Source organism: Natator depressus, chromosome 6, assembly GCF_965152275.1.
Source record: "Natator depressus isolate rNatDep1 chromosome 6, rNatDep2.hap1, whole genome shotgun sequence".
Classification (NCBI taxonomy): Eukaryota; Metazoa; Chordata; order Testudines; family Cheloniidae; genus Natator; species Natator depressus.
Window position 1 is genome coordinate 119,541,422 of NC_134239.1, and position 23,724 is coordinate 119,565,145.

The 23,724-nt window shown below is 45.7% G+C and overlaps 1 protein-coding gene across 2 annotated transcripts in view; it reads right to left on the reverse strand.

The window, feature by feature from the left end:
• Positions 1-23,724, reverse strand: part of DAAM1 (dishevelled associated activator of morphogenesis 1) — a 188,772-nt gene that overhangs the window by 51,244 nt on the left and 113,804 nt on the right. For both annotated transcript variants that reach the window (XM_074956423.1, XM_074956422.1), the window contains exons 4-5: positions 9,259-9,330; positions 716-810 (exon numbers count right to left, since the gene is read on the reverse strand). In XM_074956423.1, the coding sequence (XP_074812524.1) occupies positions 716-810; positions 9,259-9,330 (167 nt within the window). The remainder of the gene's footprint in view (positions 1-715; positions 811-9,258; positions 9,331-23,724) is intronic.

Genomic DNA, 23,724 nt, shown 5'->3' on the forward strand with positions numbered 1-23,724 from the left:
GATCATCATGCCCCATCTTACAGATGAGGAGACTAAAGGAGAGCTAGTAGTCCCACAAAGTAGCTAAGGTCTGAGCTGAGATTGCAGTTCAGGACTCCGCAGCTCCAAGTCTCATGTTCAACGCTGATTATGCCTCTGATCTATCAATAATATAAACAGATATTTCTATTTTAACAGGTTTCAGAGTAGCACCTGTGTTAGTCTGTATTTGCAAAAAGAAAAAGGAGGACTTGTGGCACCTTAGAGACTAACAAATTTATTTGAGCATAAGCTTTCGTGAGCTACAGCTCACTTCATCGGATGCATTCAGTGGAAAATACAGTGGGGAGATTTATATACATAGAGAACATGAAACAATGGGTGTTACCATACACACTGTAACGAGAGTGATCACTTAAGGTGAGCTATTACAGTGTGTATGGTAACACCCATTGTTTCATGTTCTCTGTGTATATAAATCTCCCCACTGTATTTTCCACTGAATGCATCCGATGAAGTGAGCTGTAGCTCACGAAAGCTTATGCTCAAATAAATTTGTTAGTCTCTAAGGTGCCACAAGTCCTCCTTTTCTATTTTAAGATTCCTGTGTTGGACTGTGATGGAGATCCGAGTGAGCATCACCCTTTGCAATTGGGTATTTTTACAGGATGGACTAACTGCAGCTGCTTGTGTTGGAAAACGGTGGCACCAAAGCAAGGAAAGAGAAAATAATTGCCTCATTGGTTTTGTCCTCAGTGCCGTCTTCAAACTCTCTATTGTTTTATTTCTCTCCTCCTCATCTTCTTTTTCCAAAGCTATCAGCGATTTTCTCTGTAAATGGAGAAAGACAGGTTTATACAACAGGATTCGGCTCTCTGTCAGGAGAGTAAATACATAATTACAGGTTTCAGAGTAGCAGCCGTTAGTCTGTATTCGCAAAAAGAAAAGGAGGACTTGTGGCACCTTAGAGACTAGCCAATTTATTGGTTAGTCTCTAAGGTGCCACAAGTCCTCCTTTTCTTTTTACATAATTACAGTTAGGGGCACTGCAATAGCAAAACGAACATTCGTTGTAATATGTAACTTCGATCGAACAGGTCACTGAGCAGATGTACCTAGTAATCGTCAAACTGTGTGTACAGTAATACTCTAGGAGGAAATATTTATTTGTATTGCAGTAGGAATAAGAGTCCCAGTCACAGACCAGGACCTCCTTGTACCAGGTGCGCTACAGACACAGAACAAAAAGACAGAAAACCTGAGCTTTTTGGGGCAGGAGCTTTCTATTTAGTAGCCAGGAAGAACTTCATTCCAAACTCGGCAATTTAACATAACAGGCAGTGAATCTTGTATCTAAAACTAGTTCCTAATTTGCATTATGGTAGCACCTTGAGGCCCCAACTGAGATCGCAGTCCCTTTGTACAACGCACATTGTAAGAATCTGCCCTTGCTATAAAGAGGCCACACTCTGAGGCACAGGTCACTTGTAGGTTTAAATAGTGCAGATGGCGGATTCTCTGTGACTTGAAGTCTTTAAATCATAATTTGAGGACTTCAGTGTAACAGACAGAGATTAGGGGTCTATTCCAGAAGTGGATGGATAAAGTTCTGTGGCCTGCAATGTGCAGGAGGTCAGACTAGATGATCGTGATGGTCCCTTCTGACCTTGTAGACTAAGTCTAATCTAAAGGTAGGACTGCACTTGGAGCTGGAAGTGTAATTTCCAGCGTGAGGAGACATACCTGACCCAGCTCTGACTGAATGAGCGTGCTGAAAACAGAAGCATAGCCATGGCAGTGCAAACTGCAGGAGGGGCTAGCTGCCCTGAGTAGGATCCTGAGTTGCTAGGCCTGTCCTTGGGCGGCTAACCCCTCCTGCCGCTCACACCACTGCAGCGACGCTTCTATCATTAGCATGCTAGCTTGATCTGAACTAGCGCAGGTTACGTCTTCTCCAGCTGGGATTGACCCCTCCAGCATGAAGTCCAGATGTACCCTGAACAGGCCAGACTAAAGACAGGAGTGGCAGCAGAGGCCCAGAGAGGAGAAGTGCCACACAGCAGGCTAGAGGCAGAACCAGGAATTGGACCCAGATCTGAAGAGTCCCATTCCCTCCCCATTGGAGGGCTCTGCCTCTCCTGCTCATGGGTAAAGGCCAATCCATTTCACCACCGGAGCTTCAGCTGCAGTTCCTTGATCATGAGATAAGGGGTGGATGTTATGCTGCATACTCAATGGGCTCCGTTTACAACACAGCTGTCTCTAGATTAAAAATTCAAGCCAGTCCTTCTCAGGGTAAGTGCGAGGGCAGTGCATAAAGGCTATCACTCTACACTACCCTGTCAGCAGATCTGAACGGACCACAGGACTCTGTAGCAGAGTTGGTGTCTGAGTGGAAGTCCCTTAAATATCTGGAGCTGACACACCCTTAATTTCAGGTGCTCCACATTCATGTTGGGTCCAAAAAAGAAAAGCCTTACTAAATACTCATGGAAATAATCCACCAGTCGTAAATAGCCCACCTTGGATTAACGATATGCTGTGGATAGGTCTATACACCGGTTGGGCTCACTCCATATAAACCACTCAACAGCTGCTGTTTTTCTGTCTGTCACAGATCCTGCTGGTCCCACTGAGGCAAAGAACCCTGACTGGGAAGGTAGTCCGGACTTTCCAGAGTGGCTGGCCAGATTCCAGCCATCTAGCTGGCCTTACCGCTTCCCAGATATTCATGCCTTGACCCTCAGCAAGCCTCTGACTTCAGGGGGGATCACCCCCATTTAATAGCTAAGGAAACTGAAGTAGAGAGGGGCTAGGACCCTGATCCTCAAGCATTCAGGCACCCAACTCACACTGGTTTCAACAGGAACTAGGGGCCTAAATACTTCTGAGGATTTGGGCCCAAATGACTTACACATTGGCCACAGCCAGAAAGAGAAGCCAAATCTCCTGACTCCTGATCCTATGCTCTAACCACTAGAAGAGGCTCCCCTCCTTTATCTTTCTCTGTAAAATAGTAACTCCTTCTGCTTTAGTGGGGGGACAGGAATGTGGATGACCACAATACTGCCAAACCCAGCCAAAAATATGATGAGTCAGGCCCCCCAAAATCATGAGGCGGTTGTTTTTTTTAAAACCAAACACTGGATGTCATCCCCCCCTCGCGCCCCACAATCTGGTTTTTCAGCCTGTAGAGTTCCCGTTTTCGAGCTTTTCTCTTCCTTTTTACAATCAGAGCTGAGCTTCTCCCATAAAACTCACAGAAAGTCAGGAGCTGGGCATTAAGACAGACATGAAATATCACAAGACTCACAATAAAAGTCACGAGTGGGTAACACCCGGAAGGAGTACGCAAGTTTGAACGTAAGAGGCCTAAGCCTGCATTTAAACACACATAAAATGGGTTTTAAACACGTGTGTTAAATTTAGCCTGTCTCTCTCTTGCACATTACTGTTAACGGCGAGTATTATGGATTTATAGATCAGGGATACCCACAAAGGCATCAGCTTGGTCCCGCACATTACTCATTGGCTTTCCCCCTCATTGGACCCCTGGATTTTGTTTCAAAACAGAGGGAAAGGGAGACCCGTGAGACTCTAAGCAAAGGTGAACAAAAAAACCCTGAGGAGGAGGGTTTTTTTTTTTTGTTTGTTTTTTTAAAATGGTTATTGCTTCCGCTCAAGCTGCCTGCTGGTTGGTGATGCAATTGGACAGCTGTCACCGCCGTGTTACAAGGGAGGAAGCTGCCCTGCAGAAATGTCTGACGGATGATGTCACCGCTCCATGAGAGCAATCCACTGTAAAATTCAACTGAAATCCAGTGGGGTACATTTAATCTCCTCCAGCACAGCTGAAGTGTTTTATATACACCAGGACAATGAATAGTTGAGGCATTTATGATCCCATAACCCAGTGCCCACATCTGAGGAACACCAATATGCGCTTTAGCCACACTAGGCTTACCGAACCATGGGAAAATTGCAAACACACAGGCAAAAGGAATAGAGCGTCTCCGACTAGCAGCAAGTAGGCAACTGCCTGTATTTGTTCCTTTCAGCAAAGGGAGAAGGGGCTTTTCATCCAGGGGAGATGGTGGCTTGCAGAATTCTCATTTACACAAGGAAAGGAGGGAAAGGGGTCACATATTGATGAGAGCAGCCCTGGAACCTCCCACTGGTCAGCCAGGCCGTCACAAAAAAAGGGCTCAAAGATTCCCTCAGACCCAGCAAGAGGGACACCTGAGATACCACCTTAATGTAGCTTTCAGGTGATCAAATAAAGAAAGCCCATCCAGAGAGGGGTCTCTCTCTCTGATCTAGGTAGGTGTACTCAGCTGTTGCCCTGCTTCCATTCGAATCAATGGGAAAAATCCCATGATTACAACAGAAACAGAGCTGGACCAACACTGAGCCGTTATGAAGACTTATTTTCCAACATTTCTGAGGACGCTCGTGAAGCTGGAAGGGATGAAATGCCGATGCAGCAGGGAGTTTGTGTGTTACATAGTCAGTAGATACTGCTGCAACTCAAGGCCCTGTGTGCTCTGCAGCAAGCTCTAGTCCTGGGAAAGGCTTCCAGTTTTGATGTGATGAGCCAATACTGAATTCTGCAGCAGGTTCACTTCGGGGGGAAAAAAGCACCAAACTCCAGACTTTTGGGAAGATTAATACAGCCAGTGCATTGTCCCATTTCAGCGTGCCACAGGTGTTTGAACTGACAGTGCATAGCTGTGCTATTGAAGTGCCAAGCAGAAGCCAGAATGTTAGACAACAGGGCAGGGCACAGCTGGAGCTTTAGGGAAGCAGTGGAGACTTTTACCAGTACATAAGGGTTACAGCTTTTTCCCCCTCTTCCCCATGTGAGCACATGCATATTTAACTTGACCTCTCACTTCTCCACCGCAGCAAGCCTCGACAGCAGCATCTGCTCCACTGTATCCAACAGCAATGGATCAACATGTTAGTTGAATGACCAGCAGTGAAGTAGTACATGCCATCCTCTGGGTTACCATTAGGTTCCAGAGTCAACACACCATAGAGATGAATGGAGCAGTTTGTGCAGCTCAGACCTATTGTTTCAGGCTGCCTATCTGCAAACTCATACAGACCACCCAGTGCTGATTCACACTTGGAATGTTTGCTCTGCAACTGTCGGGGCTAGATGAAACTAAATGAAAGTTTAGGGTCTAATCAGTAGGTCAGTCCTTGGAGAGACAGGTTTCCAAGAGGCAGAAATAAAAATACAGTACAAAACAATTGCAGTACCTTGTAACAAAACACCCCCGAGGATCTCCATTTCCGCAGACAGATTGATATGCACCATGCTGCCTGGGCAGGATTAGGAGTACTGTAATTCTTTAAGCATTTAGGAGAACATTAACCCAGATGCCCAGGGAGCCTGCACAAGAATCACATCAGTCTTCCACTGTCCCTGCACAGAAGGGCAGGGGAGCACAAGAGGACGCTGCAGCATGGTGGTTGGTCGTTTTAGAGGAGGATTCGCACTCACAATGATCCAGTGGGCTCAGACCCTGTGACTGTGCAGGGACCATGGAGGGGTCACAAGACAGCCCTGAAGGGCTTGTCCCTCTATGGTGGGGATGGGGAGGGTTTTGCTCCCTGCCGAGCCCCACCCCCATCCATTGGGGGGATGGGAAGGGTTGTGCTCCCTGCCGAGCTCCCCACACAAGCCTGATTACCCGGACTGTGGTGGAGATGGGAGCGAGCGTCACCCTTAGTCCATCCTGTAAAAAGAGCCAATGGCTAACTGCAGCTGCCTCTACCAGACAGTAACGCCTGCCGGCGTAACTAGGTCAGACGCTGACTGCCCAAAAAGCAGGGTATGTGTAGCTACTGTGTCTTCTCTTTGATCAAGGGCCTCCTGTTAGAGCCGTTACAGTAACTAGAAACAAACGTTCTGTACACACAGCGCACACATGTGGCACTGCTCCATTGCAGGTGCTTGGACAGCTGGGGGCATCCGAATGGGCTGCTGCTTCAACAGACACTTCCTCCATTGTAGTCGCGACAGATCCAGCTCTGCCATGCTTCCAGGAGGTAAACATTTCACTCTGAGCTGCCCCTTGGATCAGTGGCGCTACTCACGCGGGGAAGTAGTACTTGAGGTGAGTGTGGGTGGCAGAATTGGGCCCCCACTCATCGTAGCGGTCTTGGACATGCGTCTTTGCCTACGATACCATAGGGTAGCTAGCTGCTCTTCATGAAAGCTGCCTGGGAGGCTTGCCTCATGGCCTGGACAACAGAGTAGAGGTGAAGCCAAAGAGGGAAAGACAAGTTCAGGGCTTCGAGATGCCAATAAAAGCAAAAAGCTACCTTCACCCCTTATGCCCCTTTAACGATGTGCCGCACTGCCAGGAGATCAAAGGCACTGCAGAGCTCCCGAAGTGCAGAAAAGCTTTGATCACAAAAACTCAGCTCCTACACATGGCTACTCCCAGCCCAGCCAGCTCTCCCCCTTCTCTGAGCACATGCACAAAGATCTTCCCAAACTACACCCCAAGTTTCTCTTCACCTTCTCCAGCCTACCTGTTTCCCTGCCTCTCCAGCTTCCCCCAATCTGGGCTAGCCTATCTTCCCCCATGCTTCTCCATTTGCCTCTCTCTACCCAGGATATTGCTAGGGCTCTAATGCTGTGGTACTGAGCGCCTGCCCCATGGCTACATAGCAAGCCTGATGATTTTCATTCATTCCGAGTTACTGGAGCCGAGACTGATCTTATCAACACTCCCGTAACTAAACAGCAACTGACCAGAAGAAAGGTTTCAGAGTAACAGCCGTAGAAATATTGCCTCTGAGCTGACACCAAATATGGGGAGTTTCTGCTTAAAAAAAAAAAGTTTTTGAGGATGAGAAAACACCAGGATTATAATGGAAGTCTGAATGTAAAGTTAACTAGGGCCCTGTCTACACTAAAGGGAAAAGTAGATCTAAGCTACGCAATTTGAGTTACGTGACTAGTGTAACTCAAATCACTGTAGCTTAGATCGACTTATCGCAGGGTCCTCGCTATGCGACGTTGACGGGAGACGCTCTCCCATCAACTCCCCTTACTCTTCTCGGGAGACGGGAGAGTGATCGGCGGTCGATTTAGCGGGTCTTCACTAGAGCCGCTAAATCGACCACCAATGCATCGATCGCCACAGCATCAATCCTCTGGAAAGTGTAGACAAGCCCTAGAGCTTTCAATGTCATTATGCAGCAAGAGCTACAACACTGAGACATGTAGGATTTCAAAGGGTGTCAAATCAGGCCCTTGACTACTAATCGTCTTGAACATTTTGAATTCATTAAGATCTTTGCTTCTACCATTCATACTAATCTTCAGGTGAAGTGATTTGCTGAGCTGCGTGCAATTAAGTGTTGCCTCTCAGGATAGTCTAACCACATACCCACTTATAGCGGCAATCAGTGCTTGAAGAAAGATTTTGATATTTGAAGAGAGATGGAAAAAAGGAAAGACTTTAAAATGCCAAGCAACTGTGGTTTGAAAAGCAGCTATTAAAGCAAGTGCACTGCGGTCTCCCAAAGCATTCTTGCTTGATCTGTGTCTTTCAGCTTGCAAGTTCTCATGGCAAGGACCATGTCTGGATTTGTGTCTTGCATAGCGCTGGGCAAAGTGACTGTAACAATAATCGTTTTGTATCCAGAAACACACTCCTGCCTGCACGCACATCAGAAAGATGCGGTTATGGTGTATGCATAGAATGCTTAGTTGCATCACAATGCAAAATCCATAGCCCTTGAAAAATGTTTCCATCCATAGTTTCCAAGATTCACATATCAAGAAACCCACAGTGTGACTGTCAGGGCCAACCAACACAGGAGGGGTCAGTAACAAGATTAGCAAGGATCCAGATTTGTTGCAAATAGTAGATACTGAAGAGACACTGGGGTTGGAATTTTCAAAGGAAAATAAAGGAGTCTGGCACCCAGCCCCCACTAGAATTCACTCAGGTTCCTTTGAAAAATGCAGCAGAACTGTACAGCAGCCCTGTTCATAGAATCAGAGAATATCAGGGTTGGAAGGGACCTCAGGTCGTCATGTAGTCCAACCCCCTGCTCAAAGCAGGACCAATCCCCAACTAAATCATCCCAGCCAGGGCTTTGTCAAGCCTGACCTTAAAAACCTCAAAGGAAGGAGATTCCACCACCTCCCTAGGTAACCCATTCCAGTCCTTCACCACACTCCTAGTGAAAAAGTTTTTCCTAATATCCATCTTCATTTTCAGTCTAGTTATTGTAGCTGACTCACAGCTCGGCCTGATATGACAGCAATTGCAATGGGGAACAACTGGCGATGCGGCAGTACTGCTGAAAAGGATCTGAGGGTTGGAGTGGATCACAAATTGAATAGGAGACAACGTGAGGCAGTTGTGAAAGGCTAAAATCATTCTGGGGTGAACTAACAGGAGTGTCGTACGTAAGAGAAGGGAGCTAACTGTTCCGCTCTACTTGGCAATTGTGAGGTTTCAGCAGGAGTACTGCGTGTCCATTTCTGGGTGCTAAATGTTAGGAAAAATGTGGACACACTGGAGAGAGACCAGAGGAGAGCAACAAAAATGATATATGGTTTAGAAAACCTGATTTATGACGAAAAGGTTAAAAAAACACAACTGGGCATGTTTAGTTGTGAGAAAAGAAGACTGAGGGGAGACCTGATAAGTCTTCGAATAAGTTAAGGGCTGTTATAAAGAGGTTGGTGATCAATTATTCTCCATGTCCACTGACCATACAACAAGTAGTAATGGGCTTAATATGCAGCAAAGGAGATTTAGATTAGATCTGAGGAAAATCTAACTATAACGGGTAGCTAAACTCTGGAATAAAGCTTCCAAGGGAGGCTGTGGAATTCTCATCGTTGGAGGTTTAGAAGGACAGGTTGGACAAACACCTGTCAGGGATGGTGTAAGTTTACTTGGTCCTGCCTTAGGGCCGGGGGCAGGATCTGACATCTTGGGGTCCCTTCCAGCCTTACATTTCTGACATAAGGATGAACGCAAGTCAAACTGCATGTTACGCATCCTGCCATGACATTTCAGCTACTTACCCTGTGTGCGTGTGCGCGCATACATACACCTTTTGTAAAACGCACACTGGGAGACAGTAAGTGTATTGAGAGGGAAAGGAGGCAGAATTTAGCATGGATTTGAGGACAGTAATATTCTGAAGCGTAACAGTTGATTACAGCATAACTACATTGCTAAAGAACACTTTTGTTTATTTTACATATGCCAGAAAAACAATTGTGAAACTACTTACAGCAGCCATTGAATTTAGTTGATCAATGTAAAACTCAGGCCAGCTAGTGGCTCCTTTATTTTCTTCCTGGTCCTGAAAACAAAAAGAAACTCATCAGGAGAAATAAGGGTTACTTTCCTTTTACATTCTTTTATGAAGACTGAACACACGGCACACAATAATTCCATTATACCAGTCTAAGTTTGATTTAGAGCAGACTAGATGATCATGATGGTCCTTTCTGGCTTTAAAGTCAATGAGATTTCCTACATTCTGAGCCCACCATCCCAAGCATTCTGATCAGGTATATTATTTGGTCTTTTTAACCCCAAAGCTCTGTGGGACAAGGTCTTTACATGCAATCAGCGTTACAATGTCTGCTTTTAACTAAACGCTTCCCGATTTAACTGTGGCAATCTTCCGGTTCCAAGGTCCTTAGAGAACAACTTTGAACAACTAAACCCAGATCTCTCAGTACTGGCACTTTAAAATTTCTTCTATTGGAAGTTTTTGACTGCGTAGCTTTGCTGAATGCAGTGAGGCTGCTTTTGATGTAGTTTGCTACAACTGACCCAGAGTAAATAAACTGGATATAAACCATATTTCACTCTTTTAGGAAGTAGCCATCATTTACCAAAACTCAAAATGGGCCATTAGACCCTTCACTATAGATACAAGACTCTCTACCTGGGGGGTTATGATTTCTCCGCAGATGTTAGAGGTAATGACCATTCAAACTACACTCTTTCAAGGGCTTTTGACTTTTTTCCACACCACAGTCCCATACTCCATCAGTTGCCAGTGGTAATCCTCAGAGGTGCTGCAGGCCCCTTAGCCCCCTGGAGTGGAGGATGGTGTATGGGGTACTCCAGGCTTAGCTGGAAGTAATGAGTGTATAGAAAAAGGCTCATAACATTCCTAATTTAAACAACTGCTGACTCCTGCCTTTGGGTTCATTCTCGAGGGGCTGAAAACCATTGAGCTACGCTGCATGATTTAGAGTCCAGCTCTCTCGGCTGGAGATTACGACACGCTGCTGGGTGGAATACACCAGATAGCTTTTCAGGCTCTCCTGTGTCCTTGTACATGAGTCACTTAGAAGAGATCAAATTTACACTGGTGACATGGCATAGCAAGGAAGCATACGAGACAGGAAATAAAGCTGTTTACGGGTTCAGGAACATGCTCTCATGCTCACAGTTTCTCAATGACAGACACTTCCAGATTTGTTTGCTCTTTCGAGACCTGCAAAATGCTCTCCACACATCTGAAAGTGGACTCTTGATTCTCAAAGCAACAATCTGGATAGTCTTTGGTTACAGAAAGTTATACGGCGCGAGGAGGCATAGGGCGCACGCACAAGCCGAACAGACACTGCTAACGAAAGATCTCAGATTAAGGGCTCGAGAGACACACGCACACCTGAAGTGCAGCCATAGGGATACTACCAGAACCATCACCTAACATCACAATATTTGCAACACACCAGATTCCATGGCACCAGTCCCTTATAGCCACAGGGTTATGCTGACTGACTGACACAAGGCTAGACAGCGCACATATTCCTGTACGCTCCTGGGAATAGTTACAGCAATGTTCCTAACACAAAAACCCATGTTTTGCTTGCGTTAGCCTGTGGCTCGGAATTACAAAAGCAATTCAAGCTGTAGCTTTCTAAAGTTTTGTTGACTCATCCTGGTACACCCAGTTACACCACCACACAAGGCCAATCCCCAGGTAACGAACCCCGCTTTGGCCGCCGGCAGGGATTTGAACCCAAGACCTCTCACATTCAAAGCACGAGTCTCTAGCACTTGTGCTAAAACACTAGCCCTTGTAGCTGGCAGGTGCAATATATTTGTTATCCTCTTATGTGGGCCTGCCACTAGAGGAGGACAAAGACCCTCCCCCAGCCCACACACATACATCCTTGCAAATACCAGGGTGGTTGGCTCACTGATGTAGGACTGCAACGATAACATTTAGTTTGGGGCTGGCTTCAGAAACGCTTTGTTTCCCCTGCCACAGACAGAACTACTGTTCAATTCTGTAGGCGGTTTCCCACATAGCCAGCCAGATGTAAAGGGATAAAATTATTATTTTTGCTCCAAGGCTTAAATCTGGATGCTACATTAATCCCCCTCCCGTCCGCAATCAAACCTTTTTTCCTAGCTGAGCTATTTAGACCTAAGAAATATAAGGATTTGTAACAGAAATCCTGATTCAGCTTTAATTCTAGCCTTGAGAATTGCACTGATAACGGAAATGCCAGGCAGTCATATTGTCAACATTGTTTGGAGTGAGGTTTTTTGGGGAGGATGGAGGAGTGAAGGCATGGATGGCACAGAGATTATCTGTCCAAGAGTTAGTGTCTAGGATTACACAGAGACATGAAGAAAAAGTTCTCTCCAGTTCAAGTGACCCTTGACATGAGCAGGTTGATGCAAGCTTTAATTGCAAGTTTCCCTGTAGAAATATCCAGCACACAACGAGCCTGCTGCTGGTGCATCAGAAACACTAGATTACCTTGTAAGAGAGCCAAGTCTGCAAATGAACCTGTTTCCCTCACTTACAAGGCTGGTGAATTCACGGTCAGTTCCCCAGCTCCCCCGTGGAGGGAAGGGAGCACCAGCTGTCTCACACCAGCAGCGTATATTACCAAACGATCCAACAGTAAAATTAGGTCAGTCCCAGAGAAAACCGTTAGCTTGCGCTAATGGCTCGCAGCCAAGAATCAGTATTAGAATCCACAGAAAAACAATTACACTGTGTATAACCCCCACCTCCCCTCTCCACAAGGTTACAAATAAATACAAAGACAAAAGTCACATAGTATTTTTTTTTTTAAAAAAAGACGCAGTTTATCTTCTGCTTTGAAAAGTAAGAGAAAACTGAAGTTTGCATTCATAGGTTGATTGAGTTTAAGGCAAGACTGTGATCGTCTAGTTGGACCTTCTGTATAATACACAGGCCATATAATTTCACCCAGTTATTCTTGTTTCAAGCCCATAACTTTGTTTGAGCTAGAGCATATATGTTTTAGAACATGAAAAATAAAATTGGCTTCTCTGCTCCATGGACTTGAGCATTTATTAAGAAACTCCCTAACCTTTCCCCAAGTGTTAATAAGTAACATCTGCATCAGATACATTTCGCCATCTTGGTCAACACCCTGGTTCTGATGGAATTCCCTAATGCCAACAACAGAGCATGTCAATGACCAGCACAAACACTCCAGATCTGACCCTACTGGCTTAAAAGCCCCTGAACTGTTGGGCCTGGCACAGCTAAGGTAGCAGCAGCCTCTTCAGAACAATTGTTGTTCCTATTTTGTTAGTGATAAGTCAGACATACTTGCTATGAAACAATGACCTCATTTTCTCCGAGGTGCTGAGCACCCTCGATTCACACTGAAGTCAAGGGGAGGGGGGAGGTTTCAGCTTCTCAAGAGATCATCCAACAAGTCTTTAAAAGGACTGGCAGCATCAGGACATCTCGGGTTGTTCTCACATAAGGATCTCTTTGCTCCCTCACCGATTTCAGGGTTCTGATTAGAGCTGGTTGGAACATTTCTGCATCCCACCCTCTCCTCTGAAAACTCAAAATTTTTTGGGAGAAGTCAAAAAGCAACACCACAGTCTCAGGTCAGTGAGGGAAGACTGTGCATCATGGGAGATGTAGTCCCACTGGGGATCCCATCCCATTGAAAGAAAGGGAGCACAAGGCATCCAAACTACAAATCCCACAAGGCACATAGCAGCATTTCAGTATTAAAACACTAAACAAAAATGGTCAGATCCATGAGGAGGGCAAATTCTAAACTCTAGTTCTCCACCAAAAAGGCTTTGCCTCCAGCAGCCAACTTCTCCAGCCCCACCAATGATTACATCCAAGGACCATTAGCAACAGCTCTCCAGCTGATCTCAGTGATGAAAAGACTCAAGACCAACCCATTCCTTGTAATGAGAGAGTCACAGATGGAAATGGAATGTGGTTTTCAGGCTAGCTCCTCCGGCTACACTTTCCAGAGTCGACACCCAATGAGAAGATGCCCCTAATGACAAGAGTAAATGTGTTTTTCCTCCATTCACGTACACAAAGCAATTTAATAGCAGGTAACTATACACTAGCAAATGCAGTTCTGATTCTTTAAGCAATAGGATCAGCCTCCAGGCTGAGTGCTTTCAATGAGTTCCAGAACTTGCCCTGGTTTTCTAGTCAATTTAGTTCTCAGCACTTTCAAGGCCATTGACCAGAGATGCTCCCACAATAATAAAAATCGCTTCCTGTGCAGAACTGTAGCAGCCCCTCTCCTATAAAAGGTGTCCTGGCAAATTTCTGCACAGGCCATCAACTCTTCCCACCCTATCATTAACCCTCAGGAAACTCCCAGTGCCTCAAGCTTCTACAGCTTAAGTTTAAAGATGTTTAACTAGATGGATTTAGAATAAACAGCCCAGATACCCTCATGCCCCCAAGACTGAGGTGCAAACGAAGAGTTCAACCACTTCGACAAATCTGTGCCCCCTTCCGCTTGAGTGTCTTTACTGGGGGAGAGTGGCTGGGCCTGGGGTATATATCGTTCCCCCATGGCTGTATTTCCTTCTCCAGTGACCTAAGGTCTGAGGAACAAGCACAGCCAGGGCATGCCGCTGTTGAGTGTGACTCTGAGCCTGCTGAAGGGGTGGAAGAAGAGGACACTACTAGAAGCCAGAGCTTTGGGATCTGCCACCTTTGCAGGCAGGCCCTGTGCCCTTTCCTTTTGGGGTGGGGGAGATAAACCCAGTCTCCAGTTGGACTGTGTAGTGTGTTTGTGAGTGAGTGATCTCCCCGGGGACATGCTCACAGAGAGAGTCTCCCCTCACCACCCCCTCCCATGAGTGCTGATGAGCTGGCTTGGCGGTAACAAGGTCAAGTTGATTTTTCTATTCAGTGGCTGCATTAACTAAATCCCTACCCTAGGGAAATCCTGCCATTGATGTAAACCTGTCTGCAAGCCTCAGCTCCTGTAGACATCAGGAAGTTTACGAGAAAGAGCCACCTTTCTGACTGAGAAAACCTTATGTGGACCCTCCATCCTCTGCTAGTTCGGGTGTTTTCCTACCCCCTCACCCACAAGTACCAGGGGGTTTTATTCAATGTCCAAGTCAACTCCCCCTGACATTTTACACCCATTAGGAAATAAACAGACCGGAGATTTTTTAGTAAGTTAGAACAAAAAAAAAGTGTCATGCCAAGAGACTGGTGCAAAATCTAATGAACCTCAAGCAACTTCTGTTGTTTTACAGAGCCTGCTTCTGTGTGGATGGCTCTAAAGTCATTGATATTTATGCCAAATGTAGTGGGGCAGCTGCCCCACTCCGATAGGCAGGGGTTAAAATCAGCCAAGCTAGGCCGATTAGGGAAGCAGCCACAGCTGTGGCCAGCTCACTCAGGGCCCAGCTGGCCCTTATAAGAGGGCTGGAGGCCAGGAGCTGGAGGAGTCTCTCTCTAGCTCTGGAGAGAGAAGGACCTGGCTGCCTGGGAAAGAAGGGTACCTGAGGTAGAGTAGTGCTGGGGAAAGGCAAAAGAAGCTGGGGAGCTCCAGCCTGGTAACTCCCCAGGCTGCAGGCCTTGGGCAAGGTCTAAAGAAGGGACTGGGGCTGCAGAGATGCAGTCCAGGGTTAGGCAGAGGCAGCAGGTCCAAACCCCCTGGCCAGTGATGGGTGGTTTACAGACTGCAATCTGCCCCAGTGAGCTGGGGCTAGATGATGACTGGCAGTAGCCACTGAGGCAAGGTCAGTTTAGAGGGTTGGGGGGTTCCCCTGGGTGGGGAGACCCAGAGAGAGTGGGGGAACTGCTGGGGCAGAACCCTGAGGTAAAGAGGCACCGGGGTCCAGGAGGCACACAGGGCTACAGCAGGTGAGCCACCAGCCTGCAGAGGGCGCTCTGTGCTGGAATTGAGCTAATTCTCAAGACAACCAGCAGGAGGCACTGCTGTGCCGTTGAGTCCTCCCTTCGCTACACATCTTAATAAGCTTACCTTGGCTGCCAAAGCTCAGAAATGCTAAGCTCCATGTCCCTGCTCCATTCAGGGCCTGCATACTCAATTCCAGGAAGAAAATGCAGGTACACTTTGCTTAGATCAACTTTTTAAAAAATTCCCCAGTAATGTGCAAGAACTTATCAGCCTTCATGCAACACAGGACTGCTTTGGTCTTATACCAATAAGGCTTAAAAGGAAATGTTAATCTTTTAGCTGTGTTTGCAACAGAATGTAATACAAAAATAAAGACAGGTACACAGAGTACAATCTAACTTTACAAAGCAGCTACAACAGGAAGGCCTGTAAAATTCTAGTATCTGTTTGTGCAGTGTAAGCAAAATATAAAAAGTGCAATCCTTTGAAATGCTACGGAGAACCATACATTGCTGTTAAAAAATGCCATTAACCAAGAAGCGTTGCAGAGGATAAACTCAAGTCTTTCTTGCTGTTCTTCCTCTCCATTAAATGCAGCATTCATATATTTATTACTATAATTTACTGGTATTGCAGTAGTACAGAGAGGTCCTAACCAAGATGACAGCCCCATTGGTCTCAGTGCTGTATGGACAGATGGTAAGAGACAGTCCCTGCCCCAAAGAATTTACAAGCTCAACAGACAAGATAGACCAAAGGCAGGGAAGAAAACGGAAGCCCAAAGAGAAGCGACTTGCCAAAGGTCACCAAGTAGGTCGGTGGCAAGTCCCAGTCTAGTGCCATATCCTCTAGGCCACACTGCCTTACACTGAGCTTTTCTGAATCCCTCCCCCTTCTACCTCCTGCCTTACAATCAACTTACTGTAAAAACTCATCTTGAGTGACGGCAGCAAATTGGGGGGGGACCCCCCCAGACAGAGAGAAAACGTCTCTTTTGGAAAACAAACGCAGTGCTGCAATATATCAAAATAATCCTGGGTTCATGGAGCTGCCAGTCTCCGGTACATCTTTGGCCACATTCATGACTATGCATTAAAACTGCCGGCTGCCAAAACCCGGTTTGGCCGACCGAAATGATAACTGCAGAGGAGAGGTTTCCACGACTGTCAGGAAACGTAATACCTACTGTTTTAGCCCAGGAATGTTATTCATGTCCCAGTGGGATCCAGGCAAGGTTGTACTGCCATGAGATGGGCTATTGATTGACCAGTTAGCGAGAGTTTAAAGTGAGGCAACTTAGTATTTTTAATAGTCACTGAAAGCAGAGTTTACACACTTTCCCTAGATCACTAAAGTAGCTCACTCACTAAAACAGGCAGTGGCAACCTATTTAGACCCCCAAATTTAGCATCCATGAAAAGAACTGATTGTTTACATGGTACTGGGCAGCACCCAGAGGTTAGTGCTTGGAAGTTAACTCATTAGTAGTACACAATGTTCAGAATTTATTAGCCGTGACTCACGTAGGCAAGAAAACTGCAAGGCACCAACACAGATGACTAGCGAAACTGGGGGCATCAATTTTTTGAGGCCCAACCAGGACCCTTTAAAGAAGTCTGATTTTTCAGGAGGCGCTTATCCTTCAGCCTCCAGGAGCCAGACCCTCTGAAGGTGTCACAAGCTGGACACCTAAAAGATCGATGCACTCAGAATCACTTGTCACTTTGGAAAAATCTTAGCCTGAGTTCATCCCTGGTGATATGACTGGGCTAAAGCAGAAGTGAGAGTTATTCACATACCATGATGGTCAGCTGAGTCACTTTCTTCAAACCAGACACAAGGGGAAGAGAGAAATGGGAAAAGAAGTGACAAACAAATGACTCCTTCAGGGCTGGCTGGACTGGCTGTTGTCAGGGGCAACCCAAGGTCCTGTGTGTAGGGCCTGCCCTAGGTGTTTTGCCGCCCCAGGGCGAAAAATGTTTTTGGTCCCCCAACCCCCCAGAAGCAGGGGGGTTAAAAGCCAACCCCCTCCAACTTGGCATCCCCTGAATGCTGATTTGGTGCCCTCTGGAAGCTGGCACGCTGAACACCTGCCCCTAAGGCTGGCCCTGCCTGTCTGGAATAGGACCCCGGTGGGAATGGACACAGTTGCTCTTTGGTGTCTCTGTCCTTCTCTTAGAGCAGTGGTTCTTAACCTGGGGTGCGAGATGCCCTTTCTGGGGGTGCGAGACATGCAAGATTTTTTTAGAAGGTAAATCATCAAAAGCACAAATTAAGCTCCTACTACTTTGTTTCATCAAACCTATGTATTTATTAACATTATACATTTTTTAACAATTACTGTAATTTACAAACAAATATCTAGGTTTAAAGAACTGACCTACTTCAACGATTTTTGATAAGGGGTCCGAGAACATATTTTGAGAACCAAAGGGGCGCAGGCAGGCTGCAGTAAAGGTTAAGAACCACTGTCTTAGAGAGACCTCAATGGAGAGTTGTGGATGTCTGTGCCTCTTCCTGACCAGCTCTCAGGCACGGGGTCCTGCAGGGCACCGTTCTGCCACTCCTCCTGGTTAATGGGTAGGTGAGGGCTCATAAGGAGTCGTGGGTTTTCAGCACGCTGATGGCACCCAATCATAGGTCTCTAGCTCATCCAGCTTGGATAAAGCAGTGCAGCACTCAGGCCACGCCGGGCTGATAGGGGGCATGGATGAGACCTAGCTACCTGAAACTCAACCCAAATGAGATTGAGGGGATGACGACTGTGCTGGGTGAAGCAACTGGAGGGAACATCGATCCTTTTGATGGAGGGAGTACGTCTGCCAGTTACTAGGCAATGCAACTTCGGGCCCCCAGCTGCTGTTGGATAATCACATTGACAGCAGCAACCCACACAGCAACTTACCATCTGCATCTGGCTAGGTGGATGCAGCCTTCCCTTTCAGGCTCAGACTGTGCTCCTGTTCTCCATGCTTGTCTTACCTCAAGATTAGACCGCTGCAATGCGCTCCCCAGGGGGCTACACCCTACAACCATTTGGAGACGGCAGCTGTATCAGTCTCTGGGAGCTTGTGACATTGGTGCTCCGGGATCTGCACTGGCTGCCTGTTGCTCTGCAGGTGGAGTTATAGGTTGTAACCAACACCTTAAAAGCCCTAAATGGCCTGGGACTGGCCTACCTGGGGGATGACCTCTCTCCCCTAGCCAAACTGCTGCAGCCAGCTGTGGTGCCCAAAACTGGACCCCTGGCATTGTAAAAGAGAGCGTGGTAGCTGGCAGGGGAATCTCGGTGAGGGTTCTAGAACTGTGGAATTTGCCCACCCCTTCCCCTCCCCATTTAGTCCAAAACCTGAATTTGGTGACTTTCCAGGCATGCTTCGTTACTTCACGATGAACGATGCTCTCCCCTATGCCAGTGTAATTCCAGTGAAGTCAGCAGAGCTGCAACCACTTTTACATCAGTGTCAGATAATCAAAATGAGACCCTGGCTTCACGTTCAAGGTAACGGGACTTGAATTCAGAAGATCTGGGTTCTGTTATTTGCTACAGACTTGCTGAGTGACCTTGAGCAAATCACTCAAGCTCTCCGAGTCCCTCCGCCTCCATCATCTGTAAAACGGGGTCAATGCTTCCCTAGCTCACAGAGACGCTGTGAGGTTAAATTCATAACTGTTAGTGAGATGCTCAGATAAGACAATGATGAAGGCCACAGGAAAACATCTAAACAAACCACCCTAAGGTAGGGCACATGATCACTAGCATGTATTTGCACAGGCCACGTTAGCTGTAGCGTCCTCATTTGGTGACATAACACAGCACCTTACGTTCAGATACACTCAGACCCTGCTTTGCGTGATGGATGGAGGGCTGACAAGTGGACTACCTCCAGAGCCTTCTGTGAGGTGTGGTGGAGCAAGAAGTCCTTCTGCCTTTGTGGGGACTGGGAGCGCCCTCAATGGTTTGTAAGTGGGTGCAGGCCTATGCACAAAGTTCTTCCTCCGGCAACCGTGTGTCTTAACAGGTCAGTTGTCAGCAAGTGCCTCTTGCCAAGATACTTTTGAATCTCACAATTAAAGTTAAAAAAACCATGGATTTCTTGGAGGTTAAGTTAGAATCTTGTTGCAGACTCACTGAGCAATACGCTTCAGTGTTCACTTCAGTGACACATCAAGCATAGTGTTCCTATGGGGAGCCTGCAGAATTTGCTTAATATAGAGCAAAAATAAAATGTTTGCTCTAATAAAAGAGCTGCCTCCTCTTATTTGCACAAGCTAAGTGACATTAGCATTTCAAGGGAGTGCAAAATGTAAGTGAGCTAAACAGGTATGTCCTGTTCATGAGCAAAATCATTGCTTAAATATTAAGGAAAGCACTCCCCATATGCTAAGTGCTTTTGCATCTGGTTGCATTGTCATTCATGCCTTCAGTTTAAAATTTTGCAGACAACTACTTGCTATGCCAACGATAATCCCTATAATAAGCACATCCATTCTCTCACACATCCTTCGGATGGAAAAGCAGGTTCTTTGCAAAAATGTCGTAACCCTGGCTTGAGCTGTGCAGCTGCTGTGATTCATGGAGAAAATATTTGGGTGCTAATCAGCAAGAACAATCACTTCTCTAAAACATAAAATAAATAAATCGGGGATAATATATATTTATGAACGTAAGCAAGAAGAACAAAATATATGGTATCTTTTCACAGAGGAGAATGAATGCTTTACTGCTCACTCATAAGATTATTCAATCTGATAAGCAAAAAATATTTGTAGGGCTGTCAAACAATTAAAAGAATTGATCACGATCAATCGTGAGATAAAAATATAATGGTGATTAATTGCAGTTTTAATCATACTGTTAAACAAATAGAATATCATTTATTTAAATATTTTTGGACGTTTTCTACATTTTCAAATATATTGATTTCAATTACCACACAGAATACAAGTGTACAGTGCTCACTATTATTTTTTATTGCAAATATTTGCACTGTAAAGAAGATAAAATATTTTTCAATTCACCTCATACAAGTACTGTAGTGCAGTCTCCTCATTGTGAAAGTGCACCTTACAAATGTAGAATTTTTTTTTTCCTCCATAACCACACACAAAAACAAAACAAAGTCCACTCAGTCCTACTTCTTGTTCAGGGAAACGCTAAGCCAAACAAGTTTCTTTACATTTACAGGAGATAATGCTGCTGGCTTCTTATTTACAGGTTTCAGAGTAACAGCCGTGTTAGTCTGTATTCGCAAAAAGAAAAGGAGGACTTGTGGCACCTTAGAGACTAACCAATTTATTTGAGCATGAGCTCATGCTCAAATAAATTGGTTAGTCTCTAAGGTGCCACAAGTCCTCCTTTTCTTTTTTCTTATTTACAATGTCAGCTGAAAGTGAGAACAGGCATTTGCATGGCACTGTCGTAGCCAGTGTTGCACGGTATTTACATGTGAGATATGCTAAACATTTGAATGCCCCTTCATGCTTCGATCACAATTCCAGGGGACATGCTTTCCATGCTGACGGGTTCTGCTCGGTAACTATCCAATCCAAAGCAGTGCAGACCAAAGCATGTTTGTTTTCATCATCCGAGTCAGATACCATCAACAGAGGGCTGATCTCCTTTTTTGGTGGTTTGGGTTCTGTAGTTTCCAAATCAGAGTGTTGCTCTTTTAAGACTTCTGACAGCATGTTCCACACCTCGTACTTCTCAGATTTTGGATGGCACTTCAGATTCTTAAACCTTCGGTTGAGTGCTGTAGTCATCTTTAGAAATCTTACATTGGTACCTTCTTCGTGTTTTGTCAAATCTGTAGTGAAAGTGTTCTCCCATGCATCCGACGAAGTGGGTATTCACCCATGAAAGTTTATGCTCCAATACGCCTGTTAGTCCATAAGGTGCCACAGGACTCTTTGCCGCTTTCACAGATCCAGACAAACACAGCTACCCCTCTGATACTTGTTCTTAAATTGAACAACATACGCTGGGGTCATCATCCAAGACTGCCATAACAACATGAAATATATGGCAGAATGCAGGTAAAACTATGGAGCAGGAGACATACAATTCTCCCCCAAGGAGTTGAGTCACAAATTTTATTCACACATGTATTAACAAGCATCAGCAGCACGGAAGCATGTCCTCTGGAATGGTGGCCGAAGCATGAAGGGGGCATGCAAATGTTTAGTGCATCTAGCATGTAAATACCTTGCAACGCCCGCTACAACAGCGCCATGCGAACGCCTGTTCTCACTTTCAGTTGACACTGTAAATAGAAGTGGTCAGCATTATCTTCCGTAAATGTAAAACTTGTTTTTCTTCGTGACTGGCTGGACAAGAAGGAGGACTAAATGGAGTCGTAGCCTCTAAAGTTTTAATTGTTTTGGTTTTGAGTGCAGTCATGTAACAAAAAAATCTACATTTGTAAGTTGCACGTTCATGACAAAGATTGCACTACAGTACTGGTAGCAGGTGAACTGAAAAATACTATTTCTTTATCTTCTTTACAGGACAAAGATTTGTAATCAAAAATAATAATATAAAGTGAGCACCGTGCACTTGGTATTCTGTGTTGTAATTGAAATTAATATATTTGAAAATGTAGAAAAAAATCCAAACATTTATAATAAATGAAAATGGGTATTATTAACAGTGCGATTAAAACTGCGATTAATCATGATTTTTTTTAATCCAGTTAATTTGTTTTTAGCTAATTGCTTGAGTTAACTGTGATTGACAGCCCTAATTATTTGCAAAAAAAAATATGCTACTCAAGGAAACATGGGCTACTTTTTGCCTCTGCTGTTAGAGCATTCACACTTACCATAGTTTGGAAGCTGAACTGGGCAGTAGGAGGAATTTAGGAGTAGCATACTAGTAAATTACAAGTGGCTGACAAGAGCCAAGAGGATTCAAGCAGTGCCTGATGCCAGGCTACTCAGAGACACCATCACTTCCACTGGAAGTAAAAGGAGGTTTCTCCATGCCAAGTTGCACTAGGTTTATTCAGGAGTGACTGATATCTCCTGCCTGAAGGACAGTCCATCTCCTACATCCTCACAAGCAAGGGTATCTATAAAACCATGAGGCAGTACACATGCACGCACACACATACACACACAATTTCTTCTTCAAGTCAAATCTTTGTCACAGTCAATGGCACCAGTCACAGCTTGGTCCTGCTGGTCGGTATATTAACATATTTGGACACACACACACAAAGCCAAATCTAAAATTGAGGGTATTTCTACTGTTGGATCCTCTTAGCTCAGACCCCACATCTACTAACTGACTGGGTAACTTTTAGGATGATCGAAAGCCATTTTTTAATGTGCTTGCACTTGCTCTCAGAACATAAGCAAAATGCCGTGTCATACATAGTGTGACTTTGCACAGACCACTACAAGAGGGCAAGAATTTGTTAAGAAGGGTAGGGAACCGTAGACCATGGGTTATCAATGTGAGGGTCGTAAAGCCCTCCCTTTGGGAGCCTGAAACTTTCTGTTGCCACACAGAATCATGGTATGGCAAAAGCCGCTAACCAATGCTTCAGGCTAATCCCAGGAGGCAGTTTCAGTCACGTTCCTACAGTCACCAGATACCGACATGGAAATTCGGAGGCTTCGACGGTAATCCCTATTTAGAGAGTGATGTTAGAAGTATCCCATATGATGGGCACAGAGGCGCCTGGAGCCACATCATCTTGAGTTCCAGTCACGTAGGACATGACAACCCAAGTAAGGCAGAGGCCTGATCAGTGCTCTTAGAGAGGTCTCCGGGGGGGGGGGCACTGTAATCTTCGAGACATGATGCCGACAACTCAGTACTTGGCATTCTCCTAGTTTAGGACCAAAAATAAATCAATAAATAAAATCAATGCCCCGTGTGATGTTGGGGGGCACTTCTACATTACTGGAACCACAGCAGGAACAAAGGTGACCAGGCAGTTAACTGAAGTACAGATCACTTATGGTCATTCAAGATACCACGGCTTCCTCCCTGCACCCCATGAGGGGAGCAGTCCTGGACTCCCGGTCGAATCCCATCCCAACAAGAGTTCGTAACTAAATCCTGCCGACTAAACTCTCTCTTGGATTCCTTCACTTCCCACCCTACCCGGCCCTGCAGCTAGGCTCCACATTCCAACCCCTTACACGGCTGTATTTCAGGATCACATGAAGCGAGCCCAGCGCAGGCACGTGTATCTGTATTCCCACACACATACACCAGGGGATCCTCAGGGACTGGGGGTGGGGAATACAGACCTCAGATATTATCACAGTCCCCATTGTGCTTGCCTCATTTCACTTTCTATCTGGAGTCATTTGATTTTAATGGGGCTCCTCCCCCTGCTGAATGGCAATGAGCAATTACCCTTCACTTGACCCCATTCCCCATCTGGCATTTTAGGCCTGGAGGGAAAACAGGCAGAGGTTAAATGAGATGGTTTCCTGGGAGGCTCAGAGGATCCAGAACCTGAAGCACGGCCAGAGGATTTCTCCTCTAGCGTAGCAAAGCAATGACATCTAGAGAGACACAGCATGAGCTGTCTTAGTTGGCCCTGAGGAAGTACAGCATGGAAATATTG